The 19,600-nt window shown below is 36.5% G+C and overlaps 1 protein-coding gene across 5 annotated transcripts in view; it reads right to left on the minus strand.

Annotated features, from left to right (window-relative positions):
* BMPR1B (bone morphogenetic protein receptor type 1B) overlaps window positions 1-19,600 on the minus strand; it is a 321,441-nt gene that overhangs the window by 199,355 nt on the left and 102,486 nt on the right. For all 5 annotated transcript variants that reach the window (XM_046657287.1, XM_046657286.1, XM_046657285.1 and 2 more), the window contains one exon: window positions 13,374-13,475. In XM_046657287.1, the coding sequence (XP_046513243.1) occupies window positions 13,374-13,404 (31 nt within the window). In that variant the 5' untranslated portion in view covers window positions 13,405-13,475. The remainder of the gene's footprint in view (window positions 1-13,373; window positions 13,476-19,600) is intronic.

Consider the following 19,600-nt stretch of genomic DNA (forward strand, 5'->3'; position numbering starts at 1 on the left):
AAAGGATATTAAATTTAATATATAATTAAATTTTATATATAATATAAAATATAATAATTTTTAAGACCACAGTTGTCTTTAAATGTGAATATGTAAGAGGAATGTATAAATGAGAGGTCTGTCTTTCCTATCAATCAAAAGATCCTAAGGTAGCTATCTTTCTTCACCTGATTCAAAATCACCTATTTCAATTATTCCACATGTAGGTAACAACTTAGTAGGAGTAAGTTATTTTCTCTGAGGAAGTAACATAATTTGTGCCTGGCACACAATATTCCTGAATAAATGAAAAGAATGAATGAATTTTCATTTGTAGACAAATGAGAAATATAACTCCAAACTTGAACAGTCTAGTGTCTTAACAGACTTCACCTTTCATTCTTTTCAGAATACAATTTATTGATAATTTAATCTAAGTCATACATTTCAAAAAATAAAGATGACTAATCACCTGTTTGATAGCATATCTTTTGCCTATCTTCATTCACTGTTGTCAGAGAACACTAATAAACTGCTTAAAAACTCTCACTGCCTCCCTACCCGCCAGAAGACAACGCCCAGGATCCTCAGCAAGGCAAGCCTCCCGACTCCCTCCCTCCCCGCCCCCTGTCTCATCGCCCACCGAGACACAAGCCCAGGCAGAGACTGTGATTTAGAAAATCTAGGCTGAAACCTAGACATCTGTAGTTTAAAAAAAGAAGAAAGAAAAATGGGGTGGGGGGCGACACACAAAAAACCAGGAGATTCCATTGGGCAGCCTGGATCCTGGCATTATAATCTCCAATTTACAAGTGATAAAATTTAAGCTCGAGAGTTAGAGAAGCTGCCCAAGGTCAAGAGGCTAAGAAGGACCTCAGGTTGTATGGGCCTCTGAACTCTTAAAGGATAAGAAGTACAAAGCCCATCTCTTCTTTATGCTCCTGGTGTCTTTTCCTTTTTTCTTTGTTCTTAGTTTCCATCTAAATGAGAGAGATTAGATACCTCAAAAACCCTCCTTAACTCATTTACTTCTAAGCAGAAATACTGGTTTTATGCTTGAATACAGTATTTGATTTGGAAATGTAAGAGCTTCTGGCCAGAGAGTGAGGGAATTTGAACGTTCTCTCTCTCTCTAGCATCTTCTGGCCTTTCTTCTGTATTCCTCATTTCAGGTCTCCTTCATGCTTCTCAACAGGCTTGCTCTTCTAGGACCTTTCTGAGTGACCCTGGCAGTATTGCTGGGGAAATTACCACCTGGTATGGACTAAGGCACTCTGGAGGGGTTTGCACTGTAAGCACCCAACTACATTAGAGAAGGGCAAGTGCCTGGTTTGATGCGGAAACACGCTCTGACCAGGGAGAGGCTAAAGGCAGAGGCCTGGAACCAGAAAATCCTGGGTGAACATCTTGTCTCTACCAAGTCTGGTGTGTGTCACTGGACACGTTGGTTGTTCCCACATGTAAAATGCCCATCTCACAGGACTGTGAGAATTAAATGAATTTGCATACGTAAAAGCCTTAACACCTAATGGCAGTCAATAAATTGTAGCTAGCAGTAGTAGTAAGTAGCAGTACTAGTCTCAGGAGTATGATCTGAATGTGTGAGTACTGGAAGAGGAAAATTAAGCCTGTTAAGGCAAATGTGGTTCAGGACTAAGGCCACGAAGACCAGAGAGGTGCAGGTTGGAGCCTGTCTCTTTTCCAGGACTAGAATGAAACTGCAAGAAGAACAGTGCTAAAGGAGCCAAGACAGGCCAGAAGATTAAATCTTACTACACCATCCTTGGGTATTAGTCTGGCTGGTCCCATCACACAAAAGCATGTGACCAGGCTCCAAAATCCTGGTTGGCTAGCAAGTACATTACTTCATTATTGGCACTGAACACCTACTCTGCCCCAAATCACAGGGGGATACAAGTAAAGAAATGCTCCAGCCCTCAAGGACCTTACAATCTAATTTAAAAAAGATCAATACACATGAACGACAGTCACTAATTAGCTCAAAGAAGGAAGCATCTGGGAAGAACTGTGCCTGTATTTTAGGATGCGCTTATCCCATACCTAAGCAATAAAATTCCTAAGCAATCTTGGACCAACAAATCTTTCACTTCCTCAAGTTTGTTAAAGTTATCTCTATTATGAGATAAGCATGTTAGTAGTGTTAAGCCAATCTAGTGGTTATAGCTGGAATTTTCCTAAATAAAAAATTTCACTCATTAAGGAAGTTCACAAAATGGCTGTGTTGAGAATTTCTTCCCAGATTTATTCAATATACATACCACTAGACCTCTGATCTTTGAGTGATAGCAATCAATCTAAATTTAATCATAAGAATACACAGATTATGACCTGACATCTTTTCTATTAAAGTCAGGTCCTTTCCCTGAATTTGCCTTTTTGAATATCAAGACATAAACTATGAGTTCTAATCTCAAAATAATAGCATTTGAAAGGGAAACAGCGTATTTAATTAATGTTGACTTTTTTGCTTGACTGGATAAAGTAATTTAAGTGTTTGAAGGTAAAAACTGTAAATTCAAAATTCATTATTTTAGGCTATTCTTAACAATATGTACCAAAGGTTCAGTTCTTGCCACTGAAAAATCAATTATATGTAGCTTATTTCAAATTTGCTCCAGTGCCTTTTGTAAAAAGCCATATTATAGAAGTTTTCCCCCAGAGCCATTCTTCCCTCTACCCTCTACGTGTTAGCTGCCTCACCCACAAAATCCCCACTTCAAAGGAAGTGAGAGATGAAAACAATGGGAAACTGATAGATGTTTAGAATTACTACTCTCTGACAAATTCAAGATTTGATATTTCTAAAAGCCACAAACAATTTTCCTTTCATTTTTACTGGGAATCTGAAAAAGAAAAAAAAAATAATTTACATTCTTACGTTGCTAAACAAGAAGCAACTAATCCACATTCAAAAACAGTGATGACAAAAACCAGAAAAAGCCAGAGTTTGTTACTGAAAGATTCTAAGAGATAACTCAAATATACTCACTAATATTCCATGGCAGTACTCACTAATCTTAGCAAAGACCGCACGTGAATATTTGTGAGATCACTGATATTCTAAGAGTCTAGACGTATAATGAAATAGGGAATTAGAAAAGATATTCTTGTAAAAACTGTCCCAACTCAGGAATTTTGATCTCTCTTGGTTAAGATACTCTGCAGAATTTTAAATATCCCAGGAAAAGAGATTATCTCAGTTATTAGTTATTTTTTTTTACTACAGAAAACAGACACATGGAAGGCATATAGTTTGTTACTGCAAATCACAGTAATAAATTATTATTCAAAAATAATTATAGTCTGACAAACACAGTATTGTAAAGAACTTTTTAGGTAGGCCTATAAGAGTTAAATCAACTTCTCTGCTAAAATTATTTATTTTTGCTTAACTACTATACAAATTAGAAGTAGATATATCTATTTTCCTATACATAAATAAGCCATAGATTTTTTTTTTTTCTTTAGAGGAAGATTAGCCCTGAGCTAACTGCTGCCAATCCTCCTCTTTTTGCTGAGGAAGACTGGCCCACTGTGCCCACCTTCCTCTACTTTATATGTGGGACGCCTACTACAACATGGCTTTTGCCAAGCAATGCCATGTCTGCACCCAGGATCCGAACCGGCAAAGCCCGGGACACTAAGAAGCAGAACGTGAGAACTTAACCGCTGCACCACCGGGCCGGCCCCATCCATAGATGTTTAATCAAGAGTTTTTTCCCCATCATATTAGATTCTTAACCTTGATGATAAGAATAAGCATTTTTATTTTGATCTTCAAGGACCAAGATTTCTTGTTTTCTATTTAAAGGCTGGAAAATGGAATACTCACATGCTGGAAAATCTGCTAAAGTTTCAAAATAAAATTCAACTGAAGATATGCAACATCTATTGACACAAATTGCAATTCTATATTGATTCTGCAAAGTTATACTGAACAAGAAGTCAGGAAAAACCTTTTAGCCCGTGTGCTAAATGACAGTCACCAGTTTTCCTGTTGTGTTATGAAATGTTCCATACACAGGGCCCATGTCATTACTCGATCTGTTAACGGTTTCACAGCTCAGAGTCTGGCCTCATTTGTTAAGCATCAAGCTGCCCTATCACTTGTAGAGAGCTGAAAACGTTGCTTTGGTTCATAATGTAAAACTCACAAAAGTGCGCAGCTGCTGTTCATACTCTCCAAGAAGCCTGTTATAATAATGATGTCACGGAAAAAGGCTGGGATCTATTACATGTCCCAGACAGCCAAGCCATTCAACCTCTCCAGTCAATGCAGGTACACAGGTTGCACCACAAACATTATGGTAGCACTACAATAAGGCAAAAAGTTTACTACAAAAAAAATCACTGAGGGCAGGTAATTAGGGCCTCTTTATAGGTCTGCCTTCAGGAAGCCTCACTTACCACTGAAAATACCCAGAAAGTACAAACATCACCATGTCACTGTCCTACACCCTACTGTGAACCATAAAGCTTTGCAAATATTACAATGTAAATCATTAGACCTTGGAAGGAAACTATACAAGGACATCTAAACAAATAAAACAATTTCTCTTTAGTTATACATATCTATATTGCTAGCATGATGAATTCAATTCTGGTCTCTAGAGAAATGCAAAGCAACAATGCATTATTAATTTTTTTAATCATTCAATTTACTTAAACTAAAAAAAAGAAAATTCACCAATTTCTCCCACCCTCTGCCTCTTGCCACCACAAATCTAGTCTTTGTAAATAAGAGCTTGGCTTTTTGTTGTTGTTGTTGTTTCCACATGTAAGAGAGACCATACAGTATTTATCTTTCCTGGGTTGACTTATTTCTCTTAGCATAATGCCCTCAAGATTTATCCATGTTGTCACAAATGGCAAGATTTCGTTCTTTTTTATGACTGAATAATATTCCATTGTATATATATACACCACAATTTCTTTATCCATTCCTCCACTGAGGGACACTTAGGTTGTTTCTACATACTGTCTATTATAAATAACGCTTCAAAGAAGATGGTGGTACATATATCTTTCTGAATTAGTGTTTTCATTTTCTTTGGATAAATACCCAGAAGTGGAATTGCAGGATCATACGGTAGTTCTATTTTTAATTTTTTGAGGATCCTCCATACTGCTTTCCATAGTGGTTTCACCAATTTACATTCCCATCAACAGTGTACAAAGGTTCCCCTTTCTCCACATCTTTTCACCAACACCTGTTATTTCTTGTCTTTTTGATGATAGTCATTCTAACAGGTATGAGGTGATATTTCATTGTGGTTTTAATTTGCATTTCCCTGATGATTAATGATGTTGAGCTTCTTTTCAGGTACCTGTTGACCAGCTGTATGTCTTCTTTGGAAAAACATTTATTCAGATCTTCTGTCCATTTTCTAATCAAATTATTTGGTGTTTTGCTATTGAGTTGTGTGAGCTCTTTATATATTTTGGATATGAACCTCTTACCAGTTATGTGATTTGCAATTATTTGCTTCTATCCCTTTTTATTTTGTTGATGGTTTCCTTTGCTGTGCAAAAGCTTTTTAGTTTAATGTAATCCCACCTGTTTATTTTTGCGTTTGCATTATTAATTTTAAGAGCTTACCTATGTATTAAAAAACTGCTATCACTTGTTATGGCACAGAATGTTAAGCAGTTTCAGACCCTGGCAGATGTATAAGAGGAGACTGGTTTCCTTATTTTAGTATCCTTTTTATAGAAAAATATACAAACCATTTTCCAAGTGAGAATTTTTAATATGATTTTAAAATACAGTCATGCACCACATAACCATGTTTCAGTCAACAGATCGCATACATAACAGTAGTCTCCTAAGATTAGTACCATATAGGCTAGGTGTGTAGTAGGCTATACCACTTAGGTTTGTGTAAGAATACACTGTGATGTTGGCACAATGACAAAATCGCGTAACGATGAATTTCTCAGAATGTATCCCTGTCGTTAAGGATGCGTGACTATATATGAATATTAAATAGTTTCCACTCTATACATTTGCAGCATTTTAACCATTTTAGTGAAATTCTAAATTAGAGAAAAGAGAAATTTTGAACATGAAATATGTAAATTATAACTACTAAAATTATTTGAACACACTTGAGATAAAAACAGAATAGATGCAAGACATTGAAAAGGCCTAAATTCTAGTCCCAAATCTGCCATTATGTAGTTGTTTAATCTTGAATAAGTCATTTAATAGCATTCAACTTCAGTTTCCTTAATGTTAAAATGAAGACCATGAGAAACAACCATATATGAAGTTCCACTTTCTCACAATACTATTTCTCAACCTATAGTCATCAAGTATAAGAGGACCAAGCATCAGAATGACAACAGCTAAGCCATACTTGCTTGGTGCAGAGCATGGTCCTAAGCACTGTATACATATTAATTCATTTAACTTCAAACAAATCTATATAGTAGGAACTCTTATCATCCTCATTCAGAGGTGAAGATATGGAAGAATGGACAAGTTAAGCAGCTTACTCAACTTCACACAAGTAGTGAAGGGAAGAACGAGAATTCACATCCAGGTGACTGACTCTAGGGCCAGCTCTTTTTACTACCACACAAGAGCACATATGCTGGCATATTCTTTGGAATGGAGAGGGCTGGTTGTTTTAATTTTCTAGTGAAAGGGAAAAGTCAGAATTTAGTAATGGAAGGTCCGCTCATTGAGGATATTGCAGGGCCTTAGATCACAAGTTTCTACAATACAGTATGGTACATACGCAGAGGAAGTATTAGGTATTTCCCTAGCTCCCAATCAGTTTTATTCTGCCCACAAAATGCAAACACATTTTCAATGTTACAAATAAGACCATTTTATGTGCATGGATGTACTCCATCCTATGCCTACAACTCTAAGGCAACATTTCTTAACACCTGCTTATATGTGGAGCTGTACTCTGAGGCTAGAATTCAGTCCAATAATGGTATGCCATAAAGTGACAGCAAGAGTTAAATTTGATATCAGCTATAAGATGACATTTAAACATGGTATCTGTTACATATAACCACAGTTTGAAAATGAGATGTTTCAACCATGATTATTTATAGCTGAAGGCAAACTCTACTTATCAGCATGGGAAACAGCTCTGTTTCATTTCCTGCCTATTGAGACTTGTTTATTTGGTTGATTAATAAGAAGTAAACAAAGAATAGTTTAATCTCAGTAGCATAAACCATTTAAATATTCAGAAGCTTTAAAGCTTAATACCTTGACAAAAGTGTGATATACTCATAAAATTTCCTACATAAAATTGTTCCCAGTCATTTATGATCACTAACTAGATATGTTTACAGACAGAAAAGACCTTAATGTACTTTCTATTTCTTCATCAAAGAACAAAATACAAGAGATCTTTTCCTCCATTTTAATAGGCCTCATAGCTCTAAAATTTCTGAAAATTCACTCTTTTATTGTACTTTCATGCAGCTGTAAAAATAAAATTATTCTGACCCCATTTAAATTCTTTCTTGCCACAACGTAAATATACATGCCAAAATATACAATATTAAAAGAAAAATCCATTTATCAGCACCAGTGTTACCCACAAAACAATCCTAGTCCTCTCACTTTCTCCATCTTCCGAAACAGTAACAACATGCAGGTAGACCTCAAATTAGACTTGCTTTTCTGTCTTCTGGTCTTTTGCTGTGCCAAAGAACTATGTAATCAGAGAACTCTTTTTACAGTAAACAGCCACAAAACAAAGTAAGTGTGGAAATAGATTCTAAATCATTTGAAACGTTTTGGGTACAGCTGGCAGAACACCTGTTGGAAATGGATGAGTGATGTTTGAAACACAAAACAATAGATGCTGGGGACTGTTCCCGTAACTTTGGCTGCACACTTTTCAGCATCAACAATTTTAAGTTTAACGAAAGACTGTGATGATAAAGCAACAAACTAGAATTAGGTTAGCATTTTATTTTTCTTCTTGAAAACAGAGAGCAATTCACTGAAAATAAGCCCCAAAACATAAACTATCAACTCAACAATCTCATAGATATGTGAAAAAGTCCTATAAAAATGCTAATTTTTCTTTCTTTTGTTTATGTTGCCCACACCACCTGCTAACTTTCATAATTTTTTTTAAATGTTTAAATATATTTTACAAATAAAAATAGAAAATCTCCACAAAGAAAACAATTTTAACTTTACCATTTTGAACTCCTAAATGTTTATTCACTCAAAGTAAGTAAGCAGCAGGGTTTTTTCTTTTATCACCTATAGGAGAGCCAGAGCCAGGGTGTAAGTTTTACGACTAAAATGTAGCAGGTGCGTGGAGAAAGAACCTAGTTGAATTTCACAGGGTTTTTCATCAAACAGAAAAAATAAAATACAGCTTCATCATTAGAAGTCTCAACATCCAAATGAAGCACCTCACTTGCTACCTCTGAGAACTCATTTCTAACCCATCAATAAGCATTTACTGCATCCTTATAATGTACCTACTACCACGTACCTCAAAATTCAGAGCACCTTTCCTGCAGAGGGTTGGAAAAACCAGAAGAAGAGAAATCAGTTAAAAGTCTGTGCCAAAATCCAGTCATGCAAGGATGAAGCCTTGAATAGGATTGTGAAAGTGGGAATGAACTTGAGGGATAAATTCTGGAGACCAACAGAGAATCGAGTAACAGAGTTTGGTAACTTGTTCAATTTCAGCATATAGGAGAGGAACAAATTCAGTGCAGTTACAGCGGCCTGAGTGCACAGCTGACGATATGATAAACACTGAACTGAGGGGCCGCCCCATGGCCAAGTGGTTAAGTCCACACCCCCTGCTTTGGTGGCCCAGGGTTTCCCCGGTTCGGATCCTGGGCGCGAATCTAGCACTGCTCATGAGACCATGGCTGAAGCGGTGTCCCACATAACACAATTAGAAGAACCTGCAACTAGAATATACAACTATGTACTGGGGGACTTTGGGGAGAAGAAGAAGAAAAAAAAAACAAAGAACAAAACCAAAAGATTGGCAACAAATGTTAGCTCAGGTGCCAATCTTTAAAAAAAAAAATGCTGAACTGAGCGACATGAGCTAACTAGCCACCCAGCAGCCTCATTTTAAGACAGCCTGTATGTACTGTACAACTCAGTAAACACCATTTGTTCACATGTTCAACGATTCCGATAAAGACAAAAAAGACCTTTAAGAACTTAAAGCTCTGGCAAGACTACAGAGATTTTTATCCCTAGTGACTATGAAACGTTGAAAAGCTCATAAGCAATACTGCAAAAGCCTGAGTTTGTAAGAAGTTTGATGGAAAAATTAACCAGACCCACTGTCTAATTGTATGTTGAACAATTCTTATTTTGTTATTTCATAAATGTTTGATTTTTACAGCATAATAATAGTGACCCCCAAATGCATTACTATTATTGGGCTCATTCCTAAAAGAAAAAAAGGATCAGGGTAGTATTATTTTAACTTGTAATAGTATCTGATTCAAAACAAACAACTCCAGTTGAAGCACGGGCCACACTGACCAACTAGCATACTGCTGACATTCACAAGGTACTTTCATGAGTATTGGCTTCCTTCAGCTGTGGCAAAGGTATCCCAAAACGTCTTTGGCTTTAAAACTCATCAAACCAAAACAGTACATTTTCCAAAGAAATTCCTGGAAAGTTACATCAAACTATGAAAATCAGAAAATAAAACCACTAACCCTAAAAACTGTAAAAAAGATAAATGAGATTTTTTGCTACATATTACCAAATCCTGTTAGTAATATGCCACCTTACCTGATTGTGTGATTGTGTCTATCAAGGAATTAAGAGAAAATAAGAAAGCTATGGCTAGGTAGCAAATGTTAGTCATCAGTTTGCTTTGGACCTGACTCTAAACAAAGTTTATGAATTTTACAAACTTGACAAAATCGAGCACAAACTTATACTGCATTAGTCTAGGAAAATACACAAGTACATTGGGCAGTCAAGCCCACTTTCAAATTGTAGTTTTTAAGTTTTCATGACAACCTAATAACATCACAGACTACTATATTGTCAAGAACTATTAATTTTATGTTGAAGAGTTTAGTTATTACTCTGATTTTAACTCACAGTGTTGGGTTACTCCTTAATTATAGAAGCTATAAAATTAATTCTAAAGCAAAGGAGAAATGTGGGAAAATTTTAAATTTGTAGTTGTAGTTCCTTTTGGCTCACATACAGAATTCTCTTCAGAATCTATCACTTTAAGCATGTGGTTGCATTATCAATTTTCTTAATCCCTTGCTGGTGATTCCCAATTTAGGATGTCAGAGCCCTAAAAAAAATTTTATTTGTCAAATGGTAGAGGGAACACAGCGCTTAAAAAGTTCAGATTCTGGAATCAGACTGTCTGAGGGTTTAAACAAAGCTTGCAAATCTCTTTGCCCTAGTTCCCCTTTCCCATAGGGTTTTCACAGAAATAGGGCATAGAAGAAATTATAACGTGCTTTCAAGGAGGGTCTGGTATGTAGTAAATGTAACTATTATTACAGTTATTTTCTATGGTGCCTCAGAATCCATAGCAATCTTGAAGCTGGCATCCCCCTACATTTGCAAAGCTACCAATTCAAGAAGCTTCCATCCTAACTTCCAAGGACCAAAAAGGGACTTTTAAAAATGTAAGTGATTCTGGACCAAGACGGAATATAAGTATAGTCCAGTGTCACTAACGATGGTAATATATTCTGAGAAATATGTCATTAGGCGGTCTCGTTGTGTGTGAATATCAGAGAGTGAACACAGAAACCTAGCTGGTAAAGCCTACTACACACCTAGGACATATGGTATTAATCTTACAAGACCACTATCGTACATGTGGTCCATTGTTGACCAGAGCATCGTTACTATACTTCTTACTATTTCTCCTGCTAGTACAGCTAAAAAATCTGGATATCATATACAAAACACTCATAAGAAACTATGGAAAGTGCAGAAGTGACGGCCAGCCAGGGACCTCAGGACCCGAGGGAAATGAAACAGCTATGAGATCCCTAAAGTTTCTTTCTGCCTCATACATCCTAGACTGAGTCAGCATTATCTTCAGCGTGCTTAGGGAACTAACATGCAAGTGAGAAATGTATAGTTGCATTGTGGCTATAGATTTCACCCTTTGTAACTTAATTACTTGTTCAGTTTGTGATCCTTCTGCACACTCTCACTGGTTTTCTCTTTTTTGACTCCACAGGAAAATAGTTACTCTTCCATCAAACACTCATGCCCCACTCAATTTAAACTCTTTCTCACTGTTCACCTGAAAATTAATGAATCTGGCTTGTTTGTCTGTTTTTGTTTTTATCTCTGGTTTTCTTTTCATTTTCCCAACAAGGATGAACAGTTTTCTAGCCATAACATTTTGGATCTCAACAGTAAACACTGTTCACAACTGTTCTTTAGAAGCCAGCCAAAGAGAGGTCCTACCTTACTGTCACTGTAACATTCTTCTATTGTCAATCATTCTACTTCTTACTGGGACATCTGCATTTAGGACTTAATTATTCACTCCCGATTTCACTTTAAATGGATTAATCTCTTTCCAATACATACCCAGTATCCATTCCAACTTTCATTCATTGTTCTAATTTCCCCTATTTTATTTTTGTCCCTTTACAAATTAAAATGATCACCATTTGCCTTTCTACTAAACCCATATAAACTATCTAAAATGTACTAAAAAGAAGCTATGCAAAACATGCACAGGAAAAGCACTCATCAATCCAATAGCTACAACTCTGCTCAACCTCAGACCATGGTGCTGTTTCCAACCTCAGCTCCCTCCCTATCCCATTAAACTCTTATCTAGTCCATGAAGCCTGTCTCATAACTTAAACTTGATCTTTGCCCGTCCCCCCACCCACTGTGTGTATGTACACATACATATACCATACTTTTAAAATATGAATAATTCATTTGTATACTATGCTTTATGTTGTGTTCCCTATTTCACGTGTTCTTTGCCCACCAAATAAAATCACAACTTTATGAGGATAGAAATGAAATCATATTCCTCTAAGTTTTCTTCTACTATAAATGGCACAGTACTAAACATAGAGCAGTTATCAATTTGTTCATTCAACACATGACAAGTGAATCTCTAATACTTAAGATCCGTCCATAAAGAGATTACAGAACACTAAGAGAGACATGAAAACATTTTAAGGTGGATATTGAGAATCAAATCAGAAATGTATTCAAGGCATTATGGGAGGACAGAAAGGAACTACCTAACTCTGCTAGGGAAAGTATGACAGAGAAAGACATAGTTGCTTTAAATGAAATCATTAAGGCTAAATAAAAATCTGCCAAGTAAACAAAAGGGAGGAATGGCATTCAAGAAAGAGGGAACAGCAAGTACAAAGGAAGAGAATCATGCATGAACAAGTCAGCACATAAATTGAGGAACTACAGAAAATTCATAGGCTGTACGTGTAGGTACAGAAAGGGTAGTGACAAATGACAAGGGGAGAATCGTTGACAAGGATTTGATGAAGTTGAAGGGCCCTATATGCCACAGGGCATAATCCTGGAGGCGCTGGGGGTCACGGAGGGGAGAGTGGTAGGATCACATATCCCTTCAGCTGATGGAATGGTAGACAGTTTGGAAGGAGGAAAAGGGGATAGATGTTAGGAAGCTATTTGAGTATAACTGAGAAATTATGAGGATCTGACCTAAGAGATGCAGGGAATGGAATCATGACCATTGAAAGCCCAGGTGTGGATGAAAACAATTAAACTGAGGGAGAAGAGAGGAGAGCCGAGGAAAGGACTCTGAGCAATATCAACATTTAACATGATCTTTACTGAAAGTCAAATCCATTCTTAGTTCTGGAATAAATTAAATACTTTTTTCTATCTTTAAAACTGCAGTTCTCAATGTAAAAACAAGAAGAAACAGGTCAAGATTAATATTTTAAAGCCTAAACTGGAAACCATGTTTATCTAGCTACTGATCTTGGAATGTCTTTCAAACACTAAGTGTTCAGAGATAACAGAATTCCATCACACCTGCCCACCCCCACCTGTCAAACTGAGGGAATACAAACAGACCTGTTCATCAGGCTTTCGTTTGAAAATGGGTACAAGTGAAATTCACTTGAAGGCAGTAAATAAAGTCTACAGTCACTCTTTCTGTTTGGCCTCTATGCCATTTGACTTCTTGCCTTCCCTAGTGCCTCCCTCCACGCCCCGAGGAATTTAAATTACTGCTTTCACACCTTAACTAACTTTTATGTGACCTGGTTAGACATATGGTGAATTGCCGCAATATAACTTGACACACAAACTCATTTTATAGTTTTTCTCTTAATATCACCAACTTAATTTCTATGAGGTGTATATCATGGCAAACTTGATTTAGAATACCAACCAGATAAATATGCTGCTGATATCTGTTTCATACAATGCTGCTGATGATTTATACAAGACAGATCCACTTCAGATACATTCACTCTCTTGACCACTTTGAAACCTATAAAACAAAATAATAAATAACTGCATGAAAAAAAAATTCAAGGTGAGGCTCACATTATATTTTAACAACAACAAAAAAATGCACAAAAAAACTAAACCTTTCACTCCACTACTAGAGGCAACAGAACATTAGAAAGGTAAAGGGTTTTCCCCGTGAATCATATGCCACTATCTCTTTGTTTTGTTCATCCTGCTAAGGTCCTCTGAGTCTCCACCACGTCCACCCACGCATTACGCCTATGCTGGGAAGTCTATGAAATCTTGCATGTCCTTTCAGGTAAAGTAACTGCCAATAACTGAATGAGAACAGCATCTACCCAAAGGCTACTGTCGCACTGTTTAGTTCTCAGCCCTAATATTGCCTCCCTGAAAGCCATTCCCTAAATTCTTCGGCTAACATAGCATCTCACACATACCAGTCACTCTCTCCTTTCACCCTGTTTCACTGTGTGCGTAAGTAGGCAGCCTTGTCTTGAGTGATATCACTACTCCTTGGGTTTACTTTGTGTGTGACTTCCGATACTGGACCGTAAGCCTCAGCAGAGCTGGGAACCATCAGCCTGGTTCACCACGTCATCAGCAGTGCCTAGAAGAGTGCCTGCCATGTGCTGAAGAGACATTTGGTGGTCTAATAAATGCTTCCAAATCCACAAACTACCAAAATATTAAAACTCCATTCTAAATAAAATCCTAACAGGAAACAGTTTGATACCTCCGTAAGTTCACAAGATCCAAAGAGATGCATAACCCATACACTGACAGGCTAATACAAATAGATTTATTTGATTCAGCTTCTGTCCAGAGCCATGACTTCAGTGGCAGTCAAATGTTCACTGCCCTTGAAGTATATTTAACTGTCTCTAAAATGAAGAAACAGTGAGAAAAGAAATATGAGGAAATAAAACTAATCTGCTTACTGAAAGAAGCATGAACAGCATAGTCAGGAATTCAGAATACAAACACTTTTTAAAATATCATTCAAGCTTTAAGTTCCTATTTTTTCTAGGAGTTTTTGTGGTTGTTAGGAGAACATATTACATTGGAATAGATAATACAGCAACTGTGACATTCTAGACAATTGGCTCCTCCAGAGGTCAACAGCATATTTGGATCAAATAATGTGAGGGTCTTGTTTAGTACTACTATAAATCAAAAAGATAGAAAGCTAAAACAAAAAGACACACAGAATCTTGCAGTATTGTACTTTCAAAACATGTGGTGGAATAAAGTTCCATTTTGAAAAATTTTTTTTCTAAAAGAACACTGTATTAATTGCATGTTGATGTATAAAGCACACAAAAGTTGCATTTTTCTCTTCTTTGGATCCCAGACTCTCAGTTCCATAAGTACAGCCCATTATATGTAATTCCCAGGTCAGGGGGGCAGTAGACAAATTAATTAGTCTATTAAGTCTCAGTCGTATCCTGGCACTGATGTTTAGGTTAGCACCTTCAGCAACAAGTTTCTAATGCTTAACTATACTACCATTTGTTCCTGAGAGAAATTAGGAATGAAGGGAAAAAAGAAAACATGGCTGGAAAAAGTTCCCACTGACCTAAAGGCAGAAACACGCACGTGAAGTCAGGGGTAGACTGGGTATTTCTAAAAATGAGAAAAACTCCAGTTGATTAGTTCTTGCTATTTTAAGTGATTAGGAGAAAAATAAATGGCTTCATATCTAAAGGAAATTTAAATACCATTTAACACTCTACAAAATCAACCTTAAAAAGATGATAATTTGCTACGACTTAGCACTAAAGAGAAACCTATGATTTCATATGATGAATCTCTGAAGCATTTCATGGGAAGATTAAACATGTGACTAAGTACTTATGGATACTACAAATGACTGAAATGAACCAAATGGAATATTTGAAAAAACAGATATGTGAGTGCGTCCTGCACCCACACACACCTACCCACACACATACTCAAGAGCGGAAGAGGGAGGGGAGAGAAGGGAGAGAAAGAAATATGGGTTATCTTTCACCTTATAGCCATTAACTACTGCAAGGTGTATTTAAAAGAACCACATACCATACATAGTTGGAAATTTAATAAAAGCAAATTTTGTTGATTATCATACATCACAATAGAATATGTATGCACTGTAGGAATTTTCTTTTCTCTTAAATTTTTCCTATCTTTTGTTCAGTGGAGTCATGGTGCAGTGGAATGTTTTTATAGCATCAATGACCCAGAAGTGTGTGAGATAATTAGGCTCAAAAAGCTGTTTTATGCATAAGAATTGGGTGTTGCGATATCTCAGATATCTCTGAGAACAGTAATGAGAAAGGAATGACTCACTTCACAATGACACCTCTGTCATAACAAATATCTGTTAGATATTGGGCAATCACACTATGTTAGAGACTTGATACACCTACACTAAAGTGATGTTGAAGTCTAGACCACTTAAAAGCCATCCAGAATGCTGGATCACTGAAAAGGCGATCATGGTAACTATGGCTTACATTTTCTCCTGAACATCCCATTGTTTGGGCTCTATAAAGGCTTAAGTTCATCCAATTTTCCCCAAACATAGTGCCATTAAATTGAAGATTATTAGGATATAACTACATTTCCTGGACTTTTTCTTCAGGAAATAATGCTTCAGATATACTGAAACAGAAAAGAATTAGAGAGGTAAAAAGATAATGATTTAATATTGTTTATAATAGCAAAAAAACCAAAACAATGTAAATGTCCAACAATAAGAGAAAGTTAAATAAATCATGATGTAATGGAATATTAAAAGGTCATTAAATGTCATGCTTTCAAGGAACATTTAATGAGACAGAAAATCCCTAGACTATGGCAGGCACACAAAGAATAATTGTTAAATGAATGAAATAAAAATGCAGTTTATAAAACCATATGCATAGTTTGATTCCAATTTTAATTTCTGTATGCACATTATATAAAAATGTACTATACATACATCTTTTGTATATGACATGCACCATCATACAAAAAAAAGACACACCAAAGTATTCACAGAGGTTCTCTTTGGGTAGTAAAACCAAAGACAATTCTAATTATGAACACATACTGCTTTTATAATTAGAAATGAAGCTATTGTAGCTACTAAAATGGTGTGAGCCCAGTAAGGTTGCCTTTATTGAAGATGACGAGCCTTGTAAAATCACTGGCAGAATAAAGGATGAGTCAGACCCTTCTGAATGATGTTCTTATCAACCATTTGCTAAGGCCCCAACTCTAACCAAGTCCAGGAAACCTTGATAACGTCCAATACTATCTTTGACCCAACTATGATTAATCCCTATTCTTTAACTACTGTTTCCTCCTAATATGTGTATTAATAAAATGTCCACTTATCTGTGAGAAGTGTTGTAAAAATGTACAATATTTCTTTATCTATGGTCCTGGAATTTCTCCTTTGAGGCCAAAAAAGGGGTGGATGTGTGTATGTATTTGACAAACTCATCTATCCATGATAAACTGCCCTAAACCTGCTTCACATATGGCAATGGATATTTTTACAAGCTCTGCTGAAAAGAATCTCATCCTTCAAATTGACAGTTATAGTTTCCCAAAAAAATATTTTGAAAGTGAGTTTTTAAATAGCATTTTGAATCAACACTGCCAACTTTTTAAAGTGTTTAAAAGATGCTGTTATTCCCTAGATTCTGCTTCTTAAGAAACAAATTATTTTATAGGCAAAGTCCATTCCAGCCTCTCACTTATAGACACATTTTTGTACCATCAACTATGTCACCTATATGCATCTCCACGTGTAGTTTTCCTTCCATCACCATGAAATTAAAGCAAATAGCACTCCCCTTTGTGCTCTATTTGTGTGGTTACTATGGTAGTGGCCTGGATTTTTGCATCTAGGATAACCCTATTTGGGGCAGGGGAGAGAAGTAAGGGACCAAAAGAATGGAAGAGTAAGTTAGGGCAATGGTCAGCACCTTTAAACATTAACTTTTCTCTTAGAACAGCCTTTGGCCAAAAACTCTATAAAACTCTGACCTAACCCTTCAGCTTCCTGGCACGAAACTACTTACCATTATGATATGAACATCATGACACTGAGAAGATCAGCAACCCTTTCCCCTGCTCTTAAGAAGCATTAAAATTCTGTTTCTCACCATCCCCTAAATTTCCACCTCATGCCCCCAACTTTGTCAGGCCCTGGTTCACAGGTTCTAATGACTAGACAATGGAAACAGCACGTGGCAACTGAAAGTCTTTGATGGAAAACAGATGAGACAGGACCCTCTGCTTGCCTAGTACTTTTAAATGTACAGCTCCCCTCACTGTCTTTGAGGACGTTACTGTAGGTGACACATGGAAAGAGTAGTCAGTGAAAGAAATACACATTTTCTATTTTTGTGAGTTTTCTCAATTGTCAACAAGGTGATTTCCTTGAATATTTGCATCAAGTGAACCAATGGTTTTCAAGGTATTTTAGAAGTTTTTTCCCCCTTTAATAATATCTTTTTAAAAACTCCAATAGATCACAGATAAAAGCAGTTGATATGAGCGAAAAGCGGAAAATGCAAGGAAGGGCTGCAGAACTTCACCAGCAGCCTGACGCCCGCTCCTCGCCTTCTCTGCGTGCTCAGCTCCTTAGACACCCTCAGAATTCTAGGGCCCAGATCTGAAAACCAGCTACAAAGATCCTGCCCCTGCCATCACAGAGTTAATGTTCACAAGTGCTCACTATTCTAAGCAACATTAACAGTCCCTGACACACAGTCATTTAAAATTTAAAAATCAGAAGGTGTCATTAATTTTTTCAACATTATTTTGCTCCATTATTATGAGGAAAATTAAACCACAATGGCATTTTTAAATCTAGGGGATCATAAAAGTAACAGGCCCAAGTTCTTAAAAATGCATTATGTCCTCTTAAATTGTTTTAGATAGGAAAAAAAAACCACTATAATTCTTGTAACTAGTGAGTTAATTATAAAGCATAAAGTCAGAGGCCAGAATCAATTGAAATCTTATTAGACAATAGAAATTACTGTAATAGTTTCAGAAAGGAAAAGAAAAATAAGCAATAACCCTCAGGCCTCCTAGCTAGCCAAACAGATATCCAAAAATTTAATACATCCTTTCTCACTTTTGTTGAGTCCTCATAAAACTGACAAAACAAGAGACAGGGTAAAGTTGTAAAAAGTCAATAAAGTAATCTAAGTGTTACAATAAGGCCTCATTTCAAAGAAACACAGTTGAATGCTATGAACATTTCTGTGGAATTCTATTACATATCTTGAAGAGACAGTCTCTTGAGATATTTGCATTTAGTCATTTCCTACTTGAAAACATGACTTTTAATAGCTCATACCACACTATATTGTAATTGTTTGTTGATGGGTTTTAAAAATCATTTGTACCTGCAAAACTTCTCCCTAGGCAGTGAGATACTTGAGAGTAGAATGTAGATTTTATTGATCTTCCTTTAGTGATTCATTAACTCACTATTTCTACTGCATACCTACAATATTTAGTCCTATGCTAAATACTTACAAGAAATAAGTATATATGGAAAAAAATCATAGTCCCTATCCATCAATACTAAAAGTGTAATGAAGAATAAGAAAAACAAATGATTGGCGCCAGCCCTGGTGGCCTAGTGGTTAAGTCTTGCACACTCCACTTTGGCAGCCAGGGTTTGGTTCCTGGGTGTGGACCTACACCACTCGTCGTCTCTCAGTGGCCATGCGATGGTGGTGGCTCACAAACAAAAAGAGGAAGATTGGCAATGGATGTTTAGCTCAGGGCAAATCTTCCTCAGGAAAAAATAAAAGAAAACAAATGATTGCAATATGTTGTCTTAGAGTTCAACACAGTGTGCCACAAGAGCACAAAGAAGTGAAGGAGAGCTCACCTGGAACAGCAGGGAATAGGTGCTGAAGACTACCGCGAGTTAATCACAGAACAAGTGATGAAATATGAGATTCAAAGATCTAAGCAGTACCATATATTCAAGAGTCTCATATGCCATAATGAGGTTTCTGTGCTGTATTCTGAGGAACCATTCAAGAATGAATTTTACAAAAGTCACTTTGACTATAAAATAGATACCAGAATGGAAGGAGCAAAACTGGCTACACGGAGACCAGTTAAGAGACAGTTATGATGATTCAG

The sequence above is a fragment of the Equus quagga genome, chromosome 3 (genome assembly GCF_021613505.1).
Source record: "Equus quagga isolate Etosha38 chromosome 3, UCLA_HA_Equagga_1.0, whole genome shotgun sequence".
In the NCBI taxonomy this organism is placed as follows: Eukaryota; Metazoa; Chordata; class Mammalia; order Perissodactyla; family Equidae; genus Equus; species Equus quagga.